General features: G+C 50.3%; 1 protein-coding gene across 1 annotated transcript; it reads left to right on the top strand.

Annotated features, from left to right (window-relative positions):
* Positions 1-408: 408 nt before the first annotated feature.
* On the top strand, positions 409-5608 carry LOC143364466 (uncharacterized; the record flags this gene model as incomplete). Its single annotated transcript, XM_076804801.1, has 5 exons — positions 409-463; positions 515-1456; positions 2144-2583; positions 2648-2953; positions 3089-5608. Coding segments are annotated over exons 1-5 (4263 nt in total), but the record flags the coding sequence as incomplete, so codon positions are not given.
* Positions 5609-21501: the final 15893 nt, after the last annotated feature.

The following is a 21501-nucleotide window of genomic DNA, read 5'->3' as shown; positions in this document are numbered from 1 at the left end:
TCTACGCCGCGAAAGGTGCCCGCTCCGTCGGAAAGTACATTGGTCCTTCGAGCCGGATCATCAGTGCCGTGTGATCCAAAAAATAAATGACACTGAGTGACAGTTACAGTGGACAAAAGACTTTGTGAACGTGATTCAACGCAGCCTTGCGCATCGTTTACAACGGGACAACACCTGCAATCGGGAGATCCTGTCTGGACCAACCAGCATCCCAACAACTTGCAGTATCCCGGATTACCAAGGGCTGGACCAACCAGCATCTGGAAAGTCGCAGTTTGTGGGCCAAGCAATTGACGATTTGGGTCAACGCCAGGTGTCTGACACCAGTTCACCATCCTGAATTCAGCGCATCAAAGGTAGGCTCGTTTTTCGTTCGTCAATCTCCCAAAACATCTCCTTCATCACAAAATGCCTCCGACAAACCCATCCTTGTCTCAAGCAACGGCTCTCAGCACTTTAAAGCGTAAGCGCGGCAGTGTAATCGGTCAGATTACGGCATTCTCGAAATTCTTAGATTCCGTCGATACCGAACAACCACCTGACATAGATCTTATAAAAATGCATTTGAACGGTCTCATTGAATTTTGGAAGCGTTTCGATGATATACAATCCGAGCTAGAGGCATTAGACGAAAACCAGGAACCTCGCCGATACGAGATACAAAACGAGTACTACGCGATAGTTGTCAGAGCCAACAAAATAATAGAAAAGGCGCAACCAACTTTGCCCCAACGTCGCGGAACAGTCGAGTCACTCGCGACATCGGTAACTGCTCCGATGGCAATCAAGTTACCAGAAATGCGGTTGCCATCGTTCGACGGAAACATCGAAGATTGGGTATCATATTTCGACACATTCAAATCAACGATTGACTCGAATGAAAATCTGACTCCGTTGCAAAAACTGCAGTACCTCCGTTCAACCTTACACGGAAAGGCGTTGAAGTGCATCTCCGCGTTAAACACGACAGACGCGAATTATTACGATGCAATAGAACTGCTCAAAAGGAAGTACGATTGTCCGCGGAGAATAATCTTAAAACATTGCGACGCAATTAGGGATTATCCGAGATTAGTAAAGGACACTCCAGAGGCGTTAGACGATCTCGTGAACTCGGTCAACCAGCATCTACGAGCCTTGAAAAATCTAGGAGAAGACTTCACAAGATGTAACGGCTTTTTAATATCAATGATATTATCCAAGGTTAGCAGCGACACTGCATGGCTTTGGGAACTAACGATAAAAGGCAAAAACATGCCGTCGTACACGGACCTCTTAGATTTTCTCGAGAAACGCGCAAGTTGCGCACAAACTGGACCATCCAGTGCCTCCGCGGTGCCATTACGCCCTAGACCGAATTTTACAAGCTATCCGCAATCGACACGCCCCAGCGCGAACTTCACAAGCCATCCGCAGTCAACAAGACCACCCGCCAGATCACACGCTTTCGTAACGAGTAAAACACGTCAGACCGCCGATAACAAATCAAAAAACGCGTCGAATTTTAACGAAACGCGTCCAAATTCACAACCGAAGGAGTGCCCGATCTGCTACGGAGATCATAGCACATGGGGTTGCGAAAAATTCCGCGGAATGACTCCCGAAAAACGCAAGTTCGCCGTTGAAAGGGCCAAATTATGCACCAACTGCCTACACCCAGGGCATAGCGCGCAAAATTGCGATCGAGGTTCATGCCGAATATGTCAGCTACGACACCACACGTTGCTTCATCACTTCGAGCAGCAAGCGTCAACAAGCGGAACAATAAACGCTCAATCCGATACAGAATGACGGCTAAGACACAGAGAACAAAACGGAACGGGCTACCATCGAGCGTTCACCATAAACGCAATCACAAACGAAATTTTAGTTACGGCACAAATCCAGATCTTCAACAAAAATAAACGTCCGATAGATTGTCGAGCATTAATCGACACTTGCGCATCGATTAACTTAATTTCTGAACGCCTTGCTCAAAAAATCAACATCCCGCGGATGAAATGCTCGGTTCCCATTGGTTCTCTGAACGCTATGACCACTGTAGCAACCCACGCACTGAAGGCTACTATAGCTTCGCGAGTAAGCAATTACCAACGTTCGCTTACGTTCCTCATTGTGAACGACATCGCGCCTTTCGTTCCAGATCAAGAGATTGATCGCGGAACAATAAAAATTCCGCCGAATCTGCACCTTGCAGATCCGGAATTCCATCGACCGGCACCGATCGATTTGTTATTAGGATCCGGAACAGCCCTCTCAATCTTATGCGTCGGCCAAATTGTCTTGTCACGCCCAGATGAGTCCGATCTCTACCTTCAAAAATCGCAACTCGGTTGGGTCATCGGGGGGAGCGCGCCAGTCACTTCTCCTGCTCATGGCACACTTTGCCACGCGACCACCGCGTTACAATTCGACCTCACCCGTTTCTGGGAGGTTGAAGAAGGCCCACAAAGACAGCATCTGTCTGAATCTGATATAATTTGCGAAAGCCATTTCCAAGAACACACAGTTCGGAATCGTGACGGCAGATACGTCGTGGCTTTACCTTTCAACGAGAAATTGTCGCGTCTCGGAGACTCCAAGGTACAAGCGAAAAAAAAGACTCCATTCATTGGAGCGAAAACTCCAACGAGAACCCGCACTCAAGCAAGAGTATCATGCGGTGATCCAAGAATACCTTGACCTCGGACACATGAGCGAACTGCCACAGGAACAACAGTCACCTGAGGGGTATTACCTACCACATCACGGGGTCGTTAAGGTCACCAGTGACACAACCAAACTCCGCGTAGTCTTCGACGGTTCTGCCACGACTAATTCAGGCATAGCATTAAATGACGCTCTCCACACCGGTCCAAAAATTCAAGACGATCTACTCCACATTTTATTAAGATTCCGCATTCATCGATACGTACTGACGGGAGACATTGAAAAGATGTACCGACAGTTCCTCGTACGTCCGGAAGACAGGAAATTTCAGCGTATCCTCTGGCGCGATACTACGGGTTCTATTAAAACTTATGAGCTGAATACTGTGACATTTGGACTATCTGCTGCACCATATCTTGCAATTCGCTGTTTGACACAGCTCAGTCGAGACGAAGGCCACCGCTTTCCTCAAGCCGGCAAGATTTTATTGCGTGACTTTTACGTGGATGACGTTCTGACCGGTACATCGACCATAGAAGAGGCATTATCCTTACGCGAAGACCTCACACAAATACTCAAGACCGCAAGACTGACAATACGACAATGGGCATCTAATGACCTTACTCTTCTGACTGGCTTGCCCGAGCAGGCCATTAACAAAAAATTATACCTGGGAGAGTCATCCACTCTCAAAACCTTAGGGATTGTCTGGAATTCCTCAAACGACTCTATTACGTACGCAGTCGAAACTTGCTCTCCACCATCACGTTCGACCAAACGCAGTATCACCTCAGAAATAGCAAAGATATATGATCCACTAGGGCTGCTCGGGCCAGTAATTATTACGGCAAAAATGCTACTACAAAGGATCTGGACCATAAAGGTTGACTGGGACGAGTCGCTGCCAATGGATATCCATACCGAATGGATACGTTTTTATAATAAATTGCCAGCGCTGAACAACATCACGTTCCCGCGACGCACAATCATTGAATCGCCAAGAAAAGTCGAACTACACGGTTTTAGTGACGCAAGCGAAAAGGCCTACGGAGCATGCCTCTACCTGCGTACAACCGACTCACGCGGTCACACCGAGACAACTCTTTTGTTCGCTAAATCCAAGGTCGCCCCATTGAAAACGATCTCAATACCACGACTCGAATTATGTGGAGCACTTCTGCTAACCTCTCTTGTCGAGACCGCAAAACAAGCGCTACCTGTGGAAATACATAAAACCATCTATTGGACCGACTCCACCATTGTTCTCCATTGGGTGAAGACATCTCCACACACTCTAAAAACCTTCGTGGCTAACAGAGTGTCGGAAATTCAAAGGCGCACAGCTAACGCAGATTGGCGACACGTACCCACTGCCGACAACCCGGCCGATCTTATCTCGCGAGGTCAATCACCAGAAGACTTCCTTCAACCTTCCATCTGGCAACACGGTCCGACTTGGCTCAACGAAGAAGAATCTTTCTGGCCCACTACCGAACTACCTCAACCAGAGACAATCCCAGAACAAAGGGTCGCGATTTGTCTCAAAGCATTAATTTGCGACACCACGATTCTGGACAACTGCTCCTCATGGGGAAAGCTTCAAAGAATCATCGCGCGCTGTCTCCGATGGAAAGGATCTAACACCACCAAAGGAAGTCTGACATCCTCCGAACTAAGATACGCCCACGACGTAATCATCAAACTGATACAAAGACAACACTTTGCAGAAGAATTGCGCTGCCTCTCGAGAAGCGAAATAGGCGTTAAGGGTAAGCTGCAACAACTGAACCCATTCATCGACAAAGACGGAATTCTGCGAGTAGGAGGCCGTCTGAAGAATTCGCGAATTCCATTCGCGCAAAAACATCCCATCGTCCTCCCAAAGGCTCGAATCACGGCATTAATAATAGAACACGAGCATCGAATACAATTACACGCTGGTACACAGGCTACCCTATACGCGATTAGACGCCGTTATTGGCCCATCGACGGTCGGAGTCAGGTAGGGAAAACCATCAGAAACTGCGTCCGCTGCTACCGTGTCCAACCGCCGCCAACACAATACGTGATGGGCGACCTACCTGAGGCTCGAGTCACCGACTCACGCCCATTTGCAAACGTCGGCGTTGATTATTGCGGTCCCTTTTTCATAAAGGAGCGACGATACCGAAGTCGAACCCACATTAAAGTATATGTCGCAGTTTTCGTTTGCCTCTCAGTAAAAGCCATTCACCTAGAATTGGTTAGCGATCTTACCTCCGAAGCATTTATAGCAGCCCTACGTCGTTTCATTGCTAGACGAGGTCATTGTATTAACATTTACTCTGACAATGGCACCAATTTCGTCGGCGCCAACAACGAGCTTCGAGACCTCCGCGAACTTTTGCAGTCCGATGACCACAACGAGAAGGTCAAAACCTTTCTTGCTGACCGATCCATCACGTGGAATTTTATTCCTCCATTAACACCTCACTTCGGCGGCATCTGGGAAGCGGCCGTGAAATCATTCAAGCGTCATTTCTGGCGTATCGCAGGTGCTGAACGATTTACATTTGAAGTGTTCAACACTTTAATTATTGAGATAGAAGCCGTTCTAAATTCACGTCCTTTAACTCCCATTTCATCAGACCCAAATGACACCCTTGTCCTAACTCCTGGCCATTTCCTGATTGGCGACTCGTTAACGAGTCTGCGCGAGCGCGATTTCAGGGATGTGCCATCAAACAGACTTTCAACCTGGCAACATATCCAGAAACTAAAGCAGCATTTCTGGAACCGATGGTACAAGGAGTACCTAAACGAGATGACGAGTCGTTCGAGATGGTCCAGCGGTACACACCCCATCAAGGAGGGCACCATCGTGCTCTTGAGGGAGGACAACGTACCACCGATGCAGTGGCCACTCGGGAGAGTCATCAAGGTCTACCCCGGATCTGATGGCATAGTTCGAGCTGCAACAGTGAGAACAGCCACAACCACACTCGATCGGGGCGTAAAACGGCTTGTACCGTTACCGAACCAGCCAGAGGAGGAACCACGGGATCCAACATCGACGTCAAGAACGCGCGATCCCTCAACCGATAATAACTAATTTATCGTAATCGCTAAGCTTTAGCTCATAAGATAGTTTACTTGTTCATTCTAGTACTTTAAACCTAGCGTATCTTTAATCCTATATAGATTTATTTTGATCGCGAGTCTCTCAACGGGGGGAGGATGTTCAGCCGCGAGTTAAACAAAAGATCCCCTTGAAAATCCGCGGCACCGCTATTTCAAGGTGGGACCAGGGACCGATCCCTTCAAGAATAGTTTAATAGTTTTACTCGCGACTGACAAATCGGCACATCCCAACATTTGGCGTGCAGATGGTATACACGTTTTATGACACGGGCCTCTAGGGCTGTTTTTGAGAAAGTCGCCTTCACGAAACCTTTCTTAATTGCCCATTAGAATTTTCCTCGCGCCCTCAACAGCCAACCGTACTGTCATAAAACGTGGACCTACAAAGGTGGCATCGCGGGACCATCCGACGGTCCCTGGCCGATGAACATCGGGCCCACAGCTGTGATTTCGCCCGCCGAAATCCAGCGACGTTGCCACCCCGAAATGGAATACCCCCACTCCACGCCAACGCACCCCGAGTGCATGGAGAGTTGGGGTAAAACTTTTAGTCTAAATGCAACTCCCGCAAAAGCAACATCGAGATTAGACTCCGGAACTCGTCAACACGCGGACCAGCCGCTATAGTTCCGTTTGCTCCTTGCAGCATTAAATTCCAAAGTTATATTTATCATCCTTATCATCCGAAAGGATCGTAAGGTCGCGCCGAGTAGCGTCGTCGAAACACCCTCGATTGAGGAATTTACGCCTCCTCATAGATTCTACGACAGAGTCTACGCCGCGAAAGGTGCCCGCTCCGTCGGAAAGTACACTATCCTATCCTCTATCCTATCCTATCCTCTATCCTATCCTATCCTCTATCCTATCCTATCCTCTATCCTATCCTATCCTCTATCCTATCCTATCCTCTATCCCATCCTATCATCTATCCTATCCTATCCTCTATCCTATCCTATCCTCTATCCTATCCTATCCTCTATCCTATCCTATCCTCTATCCTATCCTATCCTCTATCCTATCCTATCCTCTATCCTATCCTATCCTCTATCCTATCCTATCCTCTATCCTATCCTATCCTCTATCCTATCCTCTATGCTATCCTATCCTCTATCCTATCCTATCCTCTATCCTATCCTATCCTCTATCCTATCCTCTATCCTATCCTCTATCCCATCCTATCCTCTATCCTATCCTATCCTCTATCCTATCCTATCCTGTATCCTATCCTATCCTCTATCCTATCCTATCCCCTATCCTATCTTATCCTCAATCCTATCCTATCCTCTATCCTGTCCTATCCTCTATCCTATACTATCCTCTACCTTATCCTATCCGCTATCCTATCCAATTACCTATCCTATCCTCTATCCTATCCTATCCTCTATCCTATCCTATCCTGTATCCTATCCTATCCTCTATCCTATCCTATCGTCTATCCTATCCTATCCTCCATCCTATCCTATGCTCTATCCTATCCTATCCTCTATCCTATCCTCTATCCCATCCTATCTTCTATCCTATCCTATCCTCTGTCCTATCCTATCCTCTATCCTATCCTATCATCTATCCTATCCTATCCTCTTTCCTATCCTATCATCTATCCTATCCTATCCTCTATCCTATCCTTTCCGCAATCCTATCCTATCCTCTATCCTATCCTATCCTCTATCCTATCCTATCCTATCCTATCCTCTATCCTATCCTATCCTCTATCCTATCCTATCCTCTATCCAATCCTATCCTTTATCCTATCCTATCCAATTACCTATCCTATCCTCTATCCTATCCTATCCTCTATCCTATCCTATCCTCTATCCTATCCTATCCTCTATCCTATCCTATCCTCTATCCTATCCTATCCTCTATCCTATCCTATCCTCTATCCTATCCTATCCTCTATCCTATCCTATCCTCTATCCTATCCTATCCTCTATCCTATCCTATCCTCTATCCTATCCTATCCTATCCTCTATCCTATCCTATCCTTTATCCTATCCTATCCTCTATTCTATCCTATCCTCTATCCTATCCTATCCTCTATCCTATCCTATCCTCTATCCTATCCTATCCTCTATCCTATACTATCCTCTATCCTATCCTCTATCCTATCCTATCCTCTATCCGATCCTCTATCCTATCCTATCATCTATCCTATCCTCTATCCTATCCTCTATCCTATCCTCTATCCTATCCTATCCTTTATCCTATCCTATCCTCTATTCTATCCTATCCTTTATCCTATCCTCTATCCTATCCTATCCTCTATCCTATCCTATCCTCTATCCCATCCTACCATCTATCCTATCCTATCCTCTATCCTATCCTATCCTCTATCCTATCCTATCCTCTATCCTATCCTATCCTGTATCCTATCCTATCCTCTATCCTATCCTATCCTCTATCCTATCCTATCCTCTATCCTATCCTCTATTCTATCCTATCCTCTATCCTATCCTATCCTCTATCCTATCCTATCCTCTATCCTATCCTATCCTCTATCCTATCCTATCCTCTATCCTATCCTATCCTCTATCCTTTATCCTATCCTGTCCTCTATCCTATCCTATCCTATCCTATCCTCTATCCGATCCTCTATCCTATCCAATCCTCTATCCTATCCTCTATCCTATCCTATCCTCTATCCTATCCTATCCTCTATCCTATCCTATCCTCTATTCTATCCTATCCTTTATCCTATCCTATCCTCTATCCTATCCTATCCTCTACCTTATCCTATACTCTATCCTATCCAATTACCTATCCTATCCTCTATCCTATCCTATCCTCTATCCTATCCTATCCTCTATCCTATCCTATCCTCTATCCTATCCTATCCTCTATCCTATCCTATCCTCTATCCTATCCTATCCTCAATCCTATCCTATCCTCTATCCTATCCTATCCTATCCTCTATCCTATCCTATCCTCTATCCTATCCTATCCTCTATCCTATCCTATCCTCTATCCTATCCTATCCTCTATTCTATCCTATCCTTTATCCTATCCTATCATCTATCCTATCCTATCCTCTACCTTATCCTATACTCTATCCTATCCAATTACCTATCCTATCCTCTATCCTATCCTATCCTCTATCCTATCCTATCCTCTATCCTATCCTATCCTCTATCCTATCCTATCCTCTATCCTATCCTATCCTCTATCCTATCCTATCCTCAATCCTATCCTATCCTCTATCCTATCCTATCCTATCCTCTATCCTATCCTATCCTCTATCCTATCCTATCCTCTATCCTATCCTATCCTCTATCCTATCCTATCCTCTATCCTATCCTATCCTCTATCCTATCCTATCCTCTATCCTATCCTATCCTCTATCCTATCCTATCCTCTATCGTATCCTATCCTCTATCCTGTCGTCTATCCTATACTCTATCCTATCCTATCCTCTATCCTATCCTCTATCCTATCCTCTATCCTATCCTCTATCCTATCCTCTATCCTATCCTCTATCCTATCCTATCCTCTATCCTATCCTATCCTCTATCCTATCCTATCCTCTATCCTATCCTATCCTCTATCCTATCCTCTATCCTATCCTCTATCCTATCCTATCCTCTGTCCCATCCTATCCTCTATCCTATCCTATCCTCTATCCTATCCTATCCTCTATCCTATCCTATCCTCTATCATATCCTATCCTCTATCCTATCCTATCCTCTATCCTATCCTATCCTCTATCCTATGATATCCTCTTTCCTATCCTATCCTCTATCCTATCCTATCCTCTATCCTATCCTTTCCTCAATCCTATTATATCCTCTATCCTATCCTATCCTCTATCCTATATTATCCTCTATCCTATCCTATCCTCTATCCTATCATATCCTCTATCCTATCCTATCCTCTATCCTATCCTATCCTCTATCCTATCCTATCCTCTATCCTATCCTATCCTCTATCCTATCCTATCCTCTATCCTATCCTCTATCCTATCCTATCCTCTATCCTATCCTATCCTCTATCCCATCCTATCATCTATCCTATCCTATCCTCTATCCTATCCTATCCTCTATCCTATCCTATCCTATCCTCTATCCTATCCTATCGTCTATCCTATCCTCTATTCTATCCTATCCTCTATCCTATCCTATCCTCTATCCTATCCTATCCTCTATCCTATCCTATCCTCTATCCTATCCTATCCTCAATCCTATCCTATCCTCTATCCTATCCTATCCTATCCTCTATCCTATCCTTTCCTCTATCCTATCCTATCCTCTATCCTATCCTATCCTCTATCCTATCCTATCCTCTATCGTATCCTATGCTCTATCCTGTCCTCTATCCTATACTCTATCCTATCCTATCCTCTATCCTATCCTCTATCCTATCCTATCCTCTATCCTATCCTCTATCCTATCCTCTATAGTATCCTATCCTCTATCCTATCCTATCCTCTATCCTATCCTATCCTCTATCCTATCCTCTATCCTATCCTCTATCCTATCCTATCCTCTGTCCCATCCTATCCTCTATCCTATCCTATCCTCTATAGTATCCTATCCTCTATCCTATCCTATCCTCTATCCTATCCTATCCTCTATCCTATCCTCTATCCTATCCTCAATCCTATCCTATCCTCTGTCCCATCCTATCCTCTATCCTATCCTATCCTATCCTCTATCCTATCCTATCGTCTATCCTATCCTCTATTCTATCCTATCCTCTATCCTATCCTATCCTCTATCCTATCCTATCCTCTATCCTATCCTCTATCCTATCCTATCCTCTATCCTATCCTATCCTCTATCCTATCCTATCCTCAATCCTATCCTATCCTCTATCCTATCCTATCCTATCCTCTATCCTATCCTTTCCTCTATCCTATCCTATCCTCTATCCTATCCTATCCTCTATCCTATCCTATCCTCTATCGTATCCTATCCTCTATCCTGTCCTCTATCCTATACTCTATCCTATCCTATCCTCTATCCTATCCTCTATCCTATCCTATCCTCTATCCTATCCTCTATCCTATCCTCTATAGTATCCTATCCTCTATCCTATCCTATCCTCTATCCTATCCTATCCTCTATCCTATCCTCTATCCTATCCTCTATCCTATCCTATCCTCTGTCCCATCCTATCCTCTATCCTATCCTATCCTCTATCCTATCCTATCCTCTATCCCATCCTATCCTCTATCCTATCCTATCCTCTATCCTATCCTATCCTCTATCCTATGATATCCTCTTTCCTATCCTATCCTCTATCCTATCCTATCCTCTATCCTATCCTTTCCTCAATCCTATTATATCCTCTATCCTATCCTATCCTCTATCCTATCCTATCCTCTATCCTATCCTATCCTCTATCCTATATTATCCTCTACCTTATCCTATCCTCTATCCTATCCAATTACCTATCCTATCCTCTATCCTATCCTATCCTCTATCCTATCCTCTATCCTATCCTATCCTCTATCCTATCCTATCCTCTATCCTATCCTATCCTGTATCCTATCCTATCCTCTATCCTATCCTATCCTCTATCCTATCCTATCCTCTATCCTATCCTCTATCCCATCCTATCCTCTATCCTATCCTATCCTCTGTCCTATCCTATCCTCTATCCAATCCTATCCTTTATCCTATCCTATCCAATTACCTATCCTATCCTCTATCCTATCCTATCCTATCCTATCCTCTATCCTATCCTATCCTCTATCCTATCCTATCCTCTATCCTCTATCCTCTATCCTATCCTATCCTCTATCCTATCCTATCCTCTATCCTATCCTATCCTCTATCCCACCCTATCCTCTATCCTATCCTATCCTCTATCCTATCCTATCCTCTATCCTATCCTCTATCCTATCCTCTATCCTATCCTCTATCCTATCCTCTATCCAATCCTATCCTCTATCCTATCCTATCCTCTATCCTATACTATCCTCTACCTTATCCTACCCTCTATGCTATCCAATTACCTATCCTATCCTCTATCCTATCCTTTCCTCTATCCTATCCTATCCTCTATCCTATTCTATCCTATCCTCTATCCTATCCTATCTTTTATCCTATCCTATCCTCTATTCTATCCTATCCTCTACCTTATCCTATACTCTATCCTATCCAATTACCTATCCTATCCTCTATCCTATCCTATCCTCTATCCTATCCTATCCTCTATCCTATCCTATCCTCTATCCTATCCTATCCTCTATCCTATCCTATCCTCTATCCTATCCTATCCTCTATCCTATCCTATCCGCTATCCTATCCTATCCTCTATCCTATCCTATCCTCTATCCTATCCTATCCTCTATCCTATCCTATCCTCTATCCTATCCTATCCTCTATCCTATCCTATCCTTTATCCTATCCTATCCTCTATCCTATCCTATCCTCTATCATATACTATCCTCTACCTTATCCTATCCTCTATCCTATCCAATTACCTATTCTATCCTCTATCCTATCCTATCCTCTATCCTATCCTCTATCCTATCCTATCCTCTATCCTATCCTATCCTGTATCCTATCCTATCCTCTATCCTATCCTATCCTCTATCCTATCCTATCCTCTATCCTATCCTATCCTCTATCCTATCCTCTATCCCATCCTATCCTCTATCCTATCCTATCCTCTGTCCTATCCTATCCTCTATCCTATCCTATCATCTATCCTATCCTATCCTCTTTCCTATCCTATCATCTATCCCATACTATCCTCTATCCTATCCTTTCCTCAATCCTATCCTATCCTCTATCCAATCCTATCCTTTATCCTATCCTATCCAATTACCTATCCTATCCTCTATTCTATCCTATCCTCTATCCTATCCTATCCTCTATCCTATCCTATCCTCTATCCTCTATCCTATCCTATCCTCTATCCTATCCTATCCTCTATCCTATCCTATCCTCTATCCTATCCTATCCTCTATCCTACCCTATCCTCTATCCTATCCTATCCTCTATCCTATCCTATCCTCTATCCTATCCTCTATCCTATCCTCTATCCTATCCTCTATCCTATCCTCTATCCTATCCTCTATCCTATCCTCTATCCTATCCTCTATCCTATCCTCTATCCTATCCTCTATCCAATCCTATCCTCTATCCTATCCTATCCTCTATCCTATACTATCCTCTACCTTATCCTACCCTCTATGCTATCCAATTACCTATCCTATCCTCTATCCTATCCTTTCCTCTATCCTATCCTATCCTCTATCCTATCCTTTCCTCGATCCTATCCTATCCTCTATCCTATCCTATATCCTATCCTCTATCCTATCCTCTATCCTATCCTCTATCCTATCCTCTATCCTATCCTATCCTCTATCCTTTATCCTATCCTATCTTCTATCCTATCCTATCCCATCCTATCCTGTATCCGATCCTCTATCCTATCCAATCCTCTATCCTATCCTCTATCCTATCCTCTATCCTATCCTCTATCCTATCCTCTATCCTATCCTCTATCCTATCCTATCCTCTATCCTTTATCCTATCCTATCTTCTATCCTATCCTATCCTATCCTATCCTCTATCCGATCCTCTATCCTATCCAATCCTCCATCCTATCCTCTATCCTATCCTATCCTCTATCCTATTCTATCCTATCCTCTATCCTATCCTATCTTTTATCCTATCCTATCCTCTATTCTATCCTATCCTTTATCCTATCCTATCCTCTATCCTATCCTATCCTCTACCTTATCCTATACTCTATCCTATCCAATTACCTATCCTATCCTCTATCCTATCCTATCCTCTATCCTATCCTATCCTCTATCCTATCCTATCCTCTATCCTATCCTATCCGCTATACTATCCTATCCTCTATCCTATCCTATCCTCTATCCTATCCTATCCTCTATCCTATCCTATCCTCTATCCTATTCTATCCTCTATCCTATCCTCTATCCCATCCTATCCTCTATCCTATCCTATCCTCTGTCCTATCCTATCCTCTATCCTATCCTATCATCTATCCTATCCTATCCTCTTTCCTATCCTATCATCTATCCTATCCTATCCTATCCTCTATCCTATCCTATCCTCTATCCTATCCTATCCTCTGTCCTATCCTATCCTCTATCCTATCCTATCATCTATCCTATCCTATCCTCTTTCCTATCCTATCATCTATCCTATCCTATCCTATCCTCTATCCTATCCTTTCCTCAATCCTATCCTATCCTCTATCCAATCCTATCCTTTATCCTATCCTATCCAATTACCTATCCTATCCTCTATTCTATCCTATCCTCTATCCTATCCTATCCTCTATCCTATCCTATCCTCTATCCTCTATCCTATCCTATCCTCTATCCTATCCTATCCTCTATCCTATCCTATCCTCTATCCTATCCTATCCTCTATCCTACCCTATCCTCTATCCTATCCTATCCTCTATCCTATCCTATCCTCTATCCTATCCTCTATCCTATCCTCTATCCTATCCTCTATCCTATCCTCTATCCTATCCTCTATCCAATCCTATCCTCTATCCTATCCTATCCTCTATCCTATACTATCCTCTACCTTATCCTACCCTCTATGCTATCCAATTACCTATCCTATCCTCTATCCGATCCTCTATCCTATCCAATCCTCCATGCTATCCTCTATCCTATCCTATCCTCTATCCTATTCTATCCTATCCTCTATCCTATCCTATCTTTTATCCTATCCTATCCTCTATCCTATCCTATCCTCTATCCTATCCTATCCTCTATCCTATCCTATCCGCTATCCTATCCTATCCTCTATCCTATCCTATCCTCTATCCTATCCTATCCTCTATCCTATCCTATCCTCTATCCTATCCTATCCTCTATCCTATCCTATCCTTTATCCTATCCTATCCTCTATCCTATCCTATCCTCTATCATATACTATCCTCTACCTTATCCTATCCTCTATCCTATCCAATTACCTATCCTATCCTCTATCCTATCCTATCCTCTATCCTATCCTATCCTCTATCCTATCCTATCCTATCCTCTATCCTATCCTATCCTCTATCCTATCCTATCCTCTATCTTATCCTATCCTCTATCCTATCCTATCCTCTATCCTATCCTATCCTCTATCCTATCCTATCCTCTACCCTATTCTATCCTCTATCCTATCCTCTATCCCATCCTATCCTCTATCCTATCCTATCCTCTGTCCTATCCTATCCTCTATCCTATCCTATCATCTATCCTATCCTATCCTCTTTCCTATCCTATCATCTATCCTATCCTATCCTATCCTCTATCCTATCCTATCCTCTGTCCTATCCTATCCTCTATCCTATCCTATCATCTATCCTATCCTATCCTCTTTCCTATCCTATCATCTATCCTATCCTATCCTATCCTCTATCCTATCCTTTCCTCAATCCTATCCTATCCTCTATCCTATTCTATCCTCTATCCTATCCTCTATCCCATCCTATCCTCTATCCTATCCTATCCTCTGTCCTATCCTATCCTCTATCCTATCCTATCATCTATCCTATCCTATCCTCTTTCCTATCCTATCATCTATCCTATCCTATCCTATCCTCTATCCTATCCTATCCTCTATCTTATCCTATCCTCTATCCTATCATGATCCTCTATCCTATCCTATCCTATCCTCTATCCTATCCTCTATCCTATCCTATCCTCTATCCTATCCTATCCTCTATCCGATCCTCTATCCTATCCTATACTCTATCCTATCCTCTATCCTATCCTCTATCCTATCCTATCCTATCCTCTATCCTATCCTATCCTTTATCCTATCCTATCCTCTATTCTATCCTATCCTTTATCCTATCCTCTATCCTATACTATCCCCTATCCTATTATATCGTCTATCCTATCCTATCCCCTACCTTATCCTATACTCTATCCTATCCTATCCTCTATCCTATCCTATCCTCTATCCTATCCTATCCTCTATCCTATCCTATCCTCTATCCTATCCTATCCTCTATCCTATTCTATCCTCTATCCTATCCTCTATCCCATCCTATCCTCTATCCTATCCTATCCTCTGTCCTATCCTATCCTCTATCCTATCCTATCCTCTATCCTATCCTATCCTCTATCCTATCCTATCCTCTATCCTATCCTATCCTCTATCCTATCCTATCCTCTATCCTATCCTATCCTCTATCCTATCCTATCCTCTATCCTATCCTATCCTCTATCCTATCCTATCCTCTATCCTATCCTATCCTCTATCCTATCCTATCCTCTATCCTATCCTATCCTCTATCCTATTTTTTTTTTTTTTTTTTCCGAGGAGGTAATCTCGTTACGGATACCCGAACCCCCGGGGGGGGGGGGGTCCGGGTTATGTGCGACTCCTCGGCTGGTTGGTGCAACGCCGAGTATATCCACTAACTCCTCCCCGTCCGTCCCTAGACTCCTGGGGGCACCCGTGCTCTGCGCGCGCATGTCAATCCGGTGTGCCCCCGCCTTAGCATACCACCCAGGGGGGGACGCGGCCCCCTCCCGTACCTACTCTATCCGAAGGCACCACGCAACGGACGACGTGGCGCCTTCCCCCCTGTTAGGCCGCCCGATGAGCATCCGAGCCCCCGCTCGAGATGCCCGGCGGCCTCCGGGGACGCCGTTGGTGACCGAGTGTAAGGGGATATCCGATCCCCCGCCTCGAGATCATCAAGGGCGTCCCCGCTCGCGTCAGAGGCGTCGCAACGGGGGTACGCCCCCGGGGCGTACCCTGCGCCGCCTCCCCCCCCTTCGGCCGGGATCGTGATTACGCTCCCGATCCCGTTCCGCAGCCTCCTTCCGCAGCATAACCCGCTCGCAGAAGGAAGCGGACCCCCTCCACGCCTCCTCGCCACCGGCTGCCGCAGCGACGACAGCCGGGAGCGAGAGGTCGTGGCCCACCGCGCGCCGCAGGGCACGGCGCTCTCCCCCCCATGCCGGACACTCCTCCAGAGTGTGTTGCGCCGTGTCCCGCGGCTCGCCGCAGTGGTGACACGCCTCCTCGGTCTCCCTCCCGATGCGACACAGGTAGTCGCCGAAGCACCCGTGCCCGCTCATCACCTGCGTCACACGGTAGGAGACCCTATGCCCCATCCATCCCCTGTTCCATTGATCGAACACCGGGAGGATGGCCCGAACGGCCCGCCTCTCGCCCTCCCTCGTCCCGGGAAGGCTATCGCGCCACTCCCGGGCTGCGTGCCGCCGAGCATGTCGCCTGAGCTCATCCACCATGAGCCGCGCCTGATCCGGGGCCACCCCCCGGAGCCGGAGTTCCCTGGAGTGCGTATGCACATCCGCCAACACGCGGGCCTCCAGCTCGAGGGGGATCAGCCCCGACATCACCATCGCCGTCGCGTATGAAATGGTGCGGTACCCCCGCACGATGCCTATGGCCAGCCTGCGCTCGATGCGACGCAGCAGCGACCGTGTGCCGCCACTGCGCCCCCTAGCCAAGACATCGCGCGCCCACACAGGGGCTCCGTACAGGACCAAAACTCGCACCACCACCGCGAACAGACGACGCACCCGTCCACAGGGTCCCCCGAGATTCGGGAGAAGGCGACCGAGCGCAGCGGTCGCCCTCTCCGCCCGGGGCGCCAGCGACTCAAGGTGGCGGTCAAATCGCCACCGGCCGTCAAGCTCGAGTCCCAGGTACCGCATCTGGGACCCGACCTTGACCATCCCCTCCCCCACGCAGATCCAGCACTGGGGAGGCGCCGCCAACCGGGCCGAGCGGAGAAACCACATGGCCCTGGTTTTCTCGACGGACACCTCTAGGCCCAGCGACCGGATCGCGCGCACCGCGCGCCACGCGCCGCGCTCCGCCAGGCAGATGGCCTCCTTCGCATACCTCCCGGTGGCCAATACCAGCGTGTCGTCGGCGTAACACGTCAGGCTGACCCCGGGAGGCATCTCCTCCCGCAGGACGCGATCGTACGCAAGATTCCACAGCAACGGGCCCAACACCGAGCCCTGCGGAACCCCGCGCACGACGCCCCTGCGCACCATCCCGTACCGGCCGGGATACTCTATACCCCTGTCGGAGAGATAGCTCCCAATCACCCTTCTGAGATACAGAGGCACCCGGTGGAAGACCAGGGCCTCCATTATCCGATCCCAGGGGACGGTGTTGAACGCGTTAGCGATATCCAAGGATATCGCCAACGCAACACCGCCCCCCCTCGTACAGGCCTCCGAGAGAGCCCTCACCCGCCGAATAGCGTCGACGGTGGAGAGACCCTCCCGGAAGCCGAATTGAACCCCGCTCAGATCGGGGACCCCTCCCGCCGACAGGTGCCGGACGAGGCGTCCAACGAGTACGCGCTCGAACAACTTCCCCGCCTCGTCCAGCAGACAAATTGGCCGGTACCCTGAGGGCGAGTCCCGGGACTTGCCCCCCTTCGGAAGGAGGACCAACCTGCCCGACTTCCACTCCGTGGGGAACACCCCCTCCCTCAGACAGCCGTTATACAGCTGCCGGAGTTCGGCGGCGAGTCCCCCCTCCAGGGCCAAGACCAACGCGCGGCCCGGCACCCCGTCCGGGCCCGGGGCCTTGCGGCCCGCCCGCCGCGCCCTGGCCATCGCCTCACCCAGCTCGCCGGCCGACACCTCCCACTCTGCGGACCAGGAGAGAGGCTCCTGTTCCCAATGGGAGCGGCGCAGTTGTCCCCCCTCTCGCGGGAAGAGGGACGCCACCACTCCCTCGAGCAGGTGGGGGTCCATCGACTCCGTCACCGGAGGCGCCCACGCGCGCAGCTTGTTCATGACAAGCTTGTACGGGCGCCCCCATGGATCGGAGTCCACCGTGCCGACGAGCTCCGACCACGCGTCGGCCTTGGCCCGCGCGATAGCCCTGCGGAGAACCCCGAGCGCGGCTCGGTACTCCCCGCCGAGCCTCGCCGTCGCCTCCTCGTCGTCGCGCCTCCTACGCGCTCGGCCGTACCGACGCCGCGCGGCATTGCAGGCACGCCGGAGCTCCGCAATGCCGGCGGACCACCAGTACGCCGCCCTCCTGGGGGCGAACCGGCTGCGGGGCATGGCGGTGTCGCACACCGCCGTCATTACCTCCCGCAGCCGCCTCGCCCCTTGCGCAGGCGCCAGCTCGGACAGGGCCGGCCCCGTCCATGTCGCCGCGGCTACCGCGGCCCCGAACGCGTCCGCGTCCAGCCGCTTCAAGGCCCATCGCGGCCGTCGGTCCCCCCGGCCCGGCCGGGAATCCCGCGCGTGGAGGGTGGGCCACACGTCCATGACGATGGGCGTATGGTCTGACGCAATCTCTATCTCCTCGGCCACCCTCCATCCCGACACCCGGCGCACGGCCGAGGGAGTCCCCCATGTCAGGTCGACAATCGAGACCCCCTGCGGACGCACGCACGTCGGCGTGGATCCCCGGTTAATCAACCGGAGATCCAGGCCGGCCGCCCAGGTTAACACCTCGCTACCCCTAGTGGTCGTCCTGGGACTCCCCCACGATACCGCGTGGGCATTGAAGTCTCCCAAAACGAGAACCGGGCGGGCGTTGCACCGCGCGATGCAGCTGTTCAGCCCGCCCAGGAACCCCCGAAATTGATCGAGGCCACAGCTCGGCGAGATGTAGATCCCGACAACCGCGATGTCCCCCCATTGCACCGCCACGAATCCCTCGCCCCGCTCCAGAAGGGAGACCGACGGGGACCCGGGGCGGCTTCCCGCCACTATTACTACGGAGCCGATCTCGTCCCCCACCCAGAAGGGGTGTTCGGGGATTGCGTACGGCTCCGCCGCAACTGCCAGCCCAGCCCCCCACTCGCGCACGGCTTGGACAAACAGGTCCCGTGCCGCGCGCGAATGGTTGAGGTTCGCCTGCAGAACCGGAGTAGGATTAAAAGTACCTACTCTAACATGGGCTCTGCAGAGTCCCCTCCCTGGGAGGTCCGGGCCCCCGGCGCCGTCTGCGGCCGCTGCGCGGATGCAGCCCCAGACGCGCCCTTCTCTTTCGTCGCCGCGCGGCCCCTCTTGGGAGCCGGGGCACACGCTTTGTCCCCGAATCTATGGCCCGATGGTCTCCCCAGGTCCGCGCAGAGCGGACACCTGGGGGCGGCCTTACAGGCCGAAGCCCGGTGCTCCGCCGCCCCGCAGCGGTAGCACATCGCGCCTCTGTCGACCGCGCTCTTGCATGTCGCCCGCGTGTGCCCCGTCTCCAAACAACGGAAGCATTGGAGGGGCCGCTCCCTCAGCGCCTCGACGCGGGCCGAGGACCAGCCGACCAGCAGCCGGCCTCCCGCCAACACTTTCTTGACGGCCGCGAGGGGGCCCTGGGCCCAACAGGAGCCCAGCGCCTGCTCCGAGGCGGGTCTGCGGATCTCGCCGACCCGGAACTCCGCCGCGGAACACTCCCCCGCCGCCGCCAGCGCCGCCGCTACGTCCCCGGGCGACACCGAGTCGTCCAGGCCCGCCACGCGCACCTCGCCGCGCTTGACCGCCTGGGAGACCTTAACCCCGGTCCCCCCAAGCGCCTCGGCGATCCTCCCGGAGAGCGCCCGTGCCTTCTCCTGGCACCCCGTGCCCCTGACCTCCAGGAGGATCCCGCCGGTTTTCGACCGCCTGGGAAGCACCCCCGACTCGATCCCGATAGCCTTGAGGTCCACCCTCTCTTTTGCCCTGGCCATCACCTCCGAATAAGTGAGCTTGCAGCTCTCGGGGATGGTGATGGCCACTGCTGCCGTTCTGGGGGTGCGTCCCAGGCCACCGTCCCTCCCGGCGGCGGGCTTCGCCGCGCTCGCGCCGCCCTGCACTCGTGCGCCGCCCGCCGCCCTCGGCTCCCTCGCAGCCTGCAGCCGTGAAGCGGCGGCAGCTGCCTCGGCCGCGGCTGCTCTCGCCGCAGCCTCCTCCGCGGCCATCTTCTTCTTGGCCCTCTTCGCCGCCTTGCTCGTCACCTCCATCCACGAGGCCGGGACGACCGGTGGCGGAATGATAACGGGGGGCACCACCCTCACGTTGGACACGACCACCGGTCCAGTCCCCTTGGTGACAGACGTCGCCGGCAGAGAAGCCACCGGCGTCGCCTCGCGCGCCGATTTACCCTCCGCCCGGAGGGCCGGGGCCAACCCGGCCAGAATCGTCCGGAACCGCTCCTCCATCCGGGCCTCTAGCTCCCGGTTCCTGGCCGTTATCAGCGCGCCGACCCGGAGAAGCAGGGCTTCGGAGTCCAAAACTCCCGCTCCCTCCCCCGACGGTCCCATCGCCTCCATCCCCCGCGTACGGACCCCCGCTGTCGAGGAGGCGGGGGGCGCTTCCCCTATTGGCGCATGTCCCGCCCGGCGACCGCTGTCGGTGTTCGCCCGCCGCCCGGCCTCCATTGACCGGAGCCTCGCCCGGAGGTCACCCGCCTCCTTCGCGAGGGCCGCGTTCTGCTCGCGGAGGCGGGCCACCTCCTGGCTACCCTGCCACGCCATCCCGGTAAAGCACCGCTGCATCAAGGTGGTGCAGTGGACCCTGGCGACTGCAGAACAATCCCGCAAGTCTTTAGCCAGGTCCCCCTTGAGGCCCTTTGAGACGGTGGAGACTCTCTCCACCCTCAACATCGCCTCCTCCACCTCCCCTACTAGCTGCGCTGTCGGCATCCTCCCACCCAGCTCGATGAGGTCATCCACCCTCCTCGTCTGACTCCTCTCGGCGCGGCCGCCGAGGGCCAGATCCATGGTGGGCGTCCCCGACGAGCCCTCCCCGGGGTCCGTCCGCGACACCGACCCGCCGCGGGTGTGCTGCCCCCCCTCTAACCGGGCACG

Source organism: Halictus rubicundus, unplaced genomic scaffold (assembly GCF_050948215.1).
Source record: "Halictus rubicundus isolate RS-2024b unplaced genomic scaffold, iyHalRubi1_principal scaffold0569, whole genome shotgun sequence".
NCBI lineage: Eukaryota > Metazoa > Arthropoda > Insecta > Hymenoptera > Halictidae > Halictus > Halictus rubicundus.
This window is presented reverse-complemented; position numbering and strand designations above follow the sequence as displayed.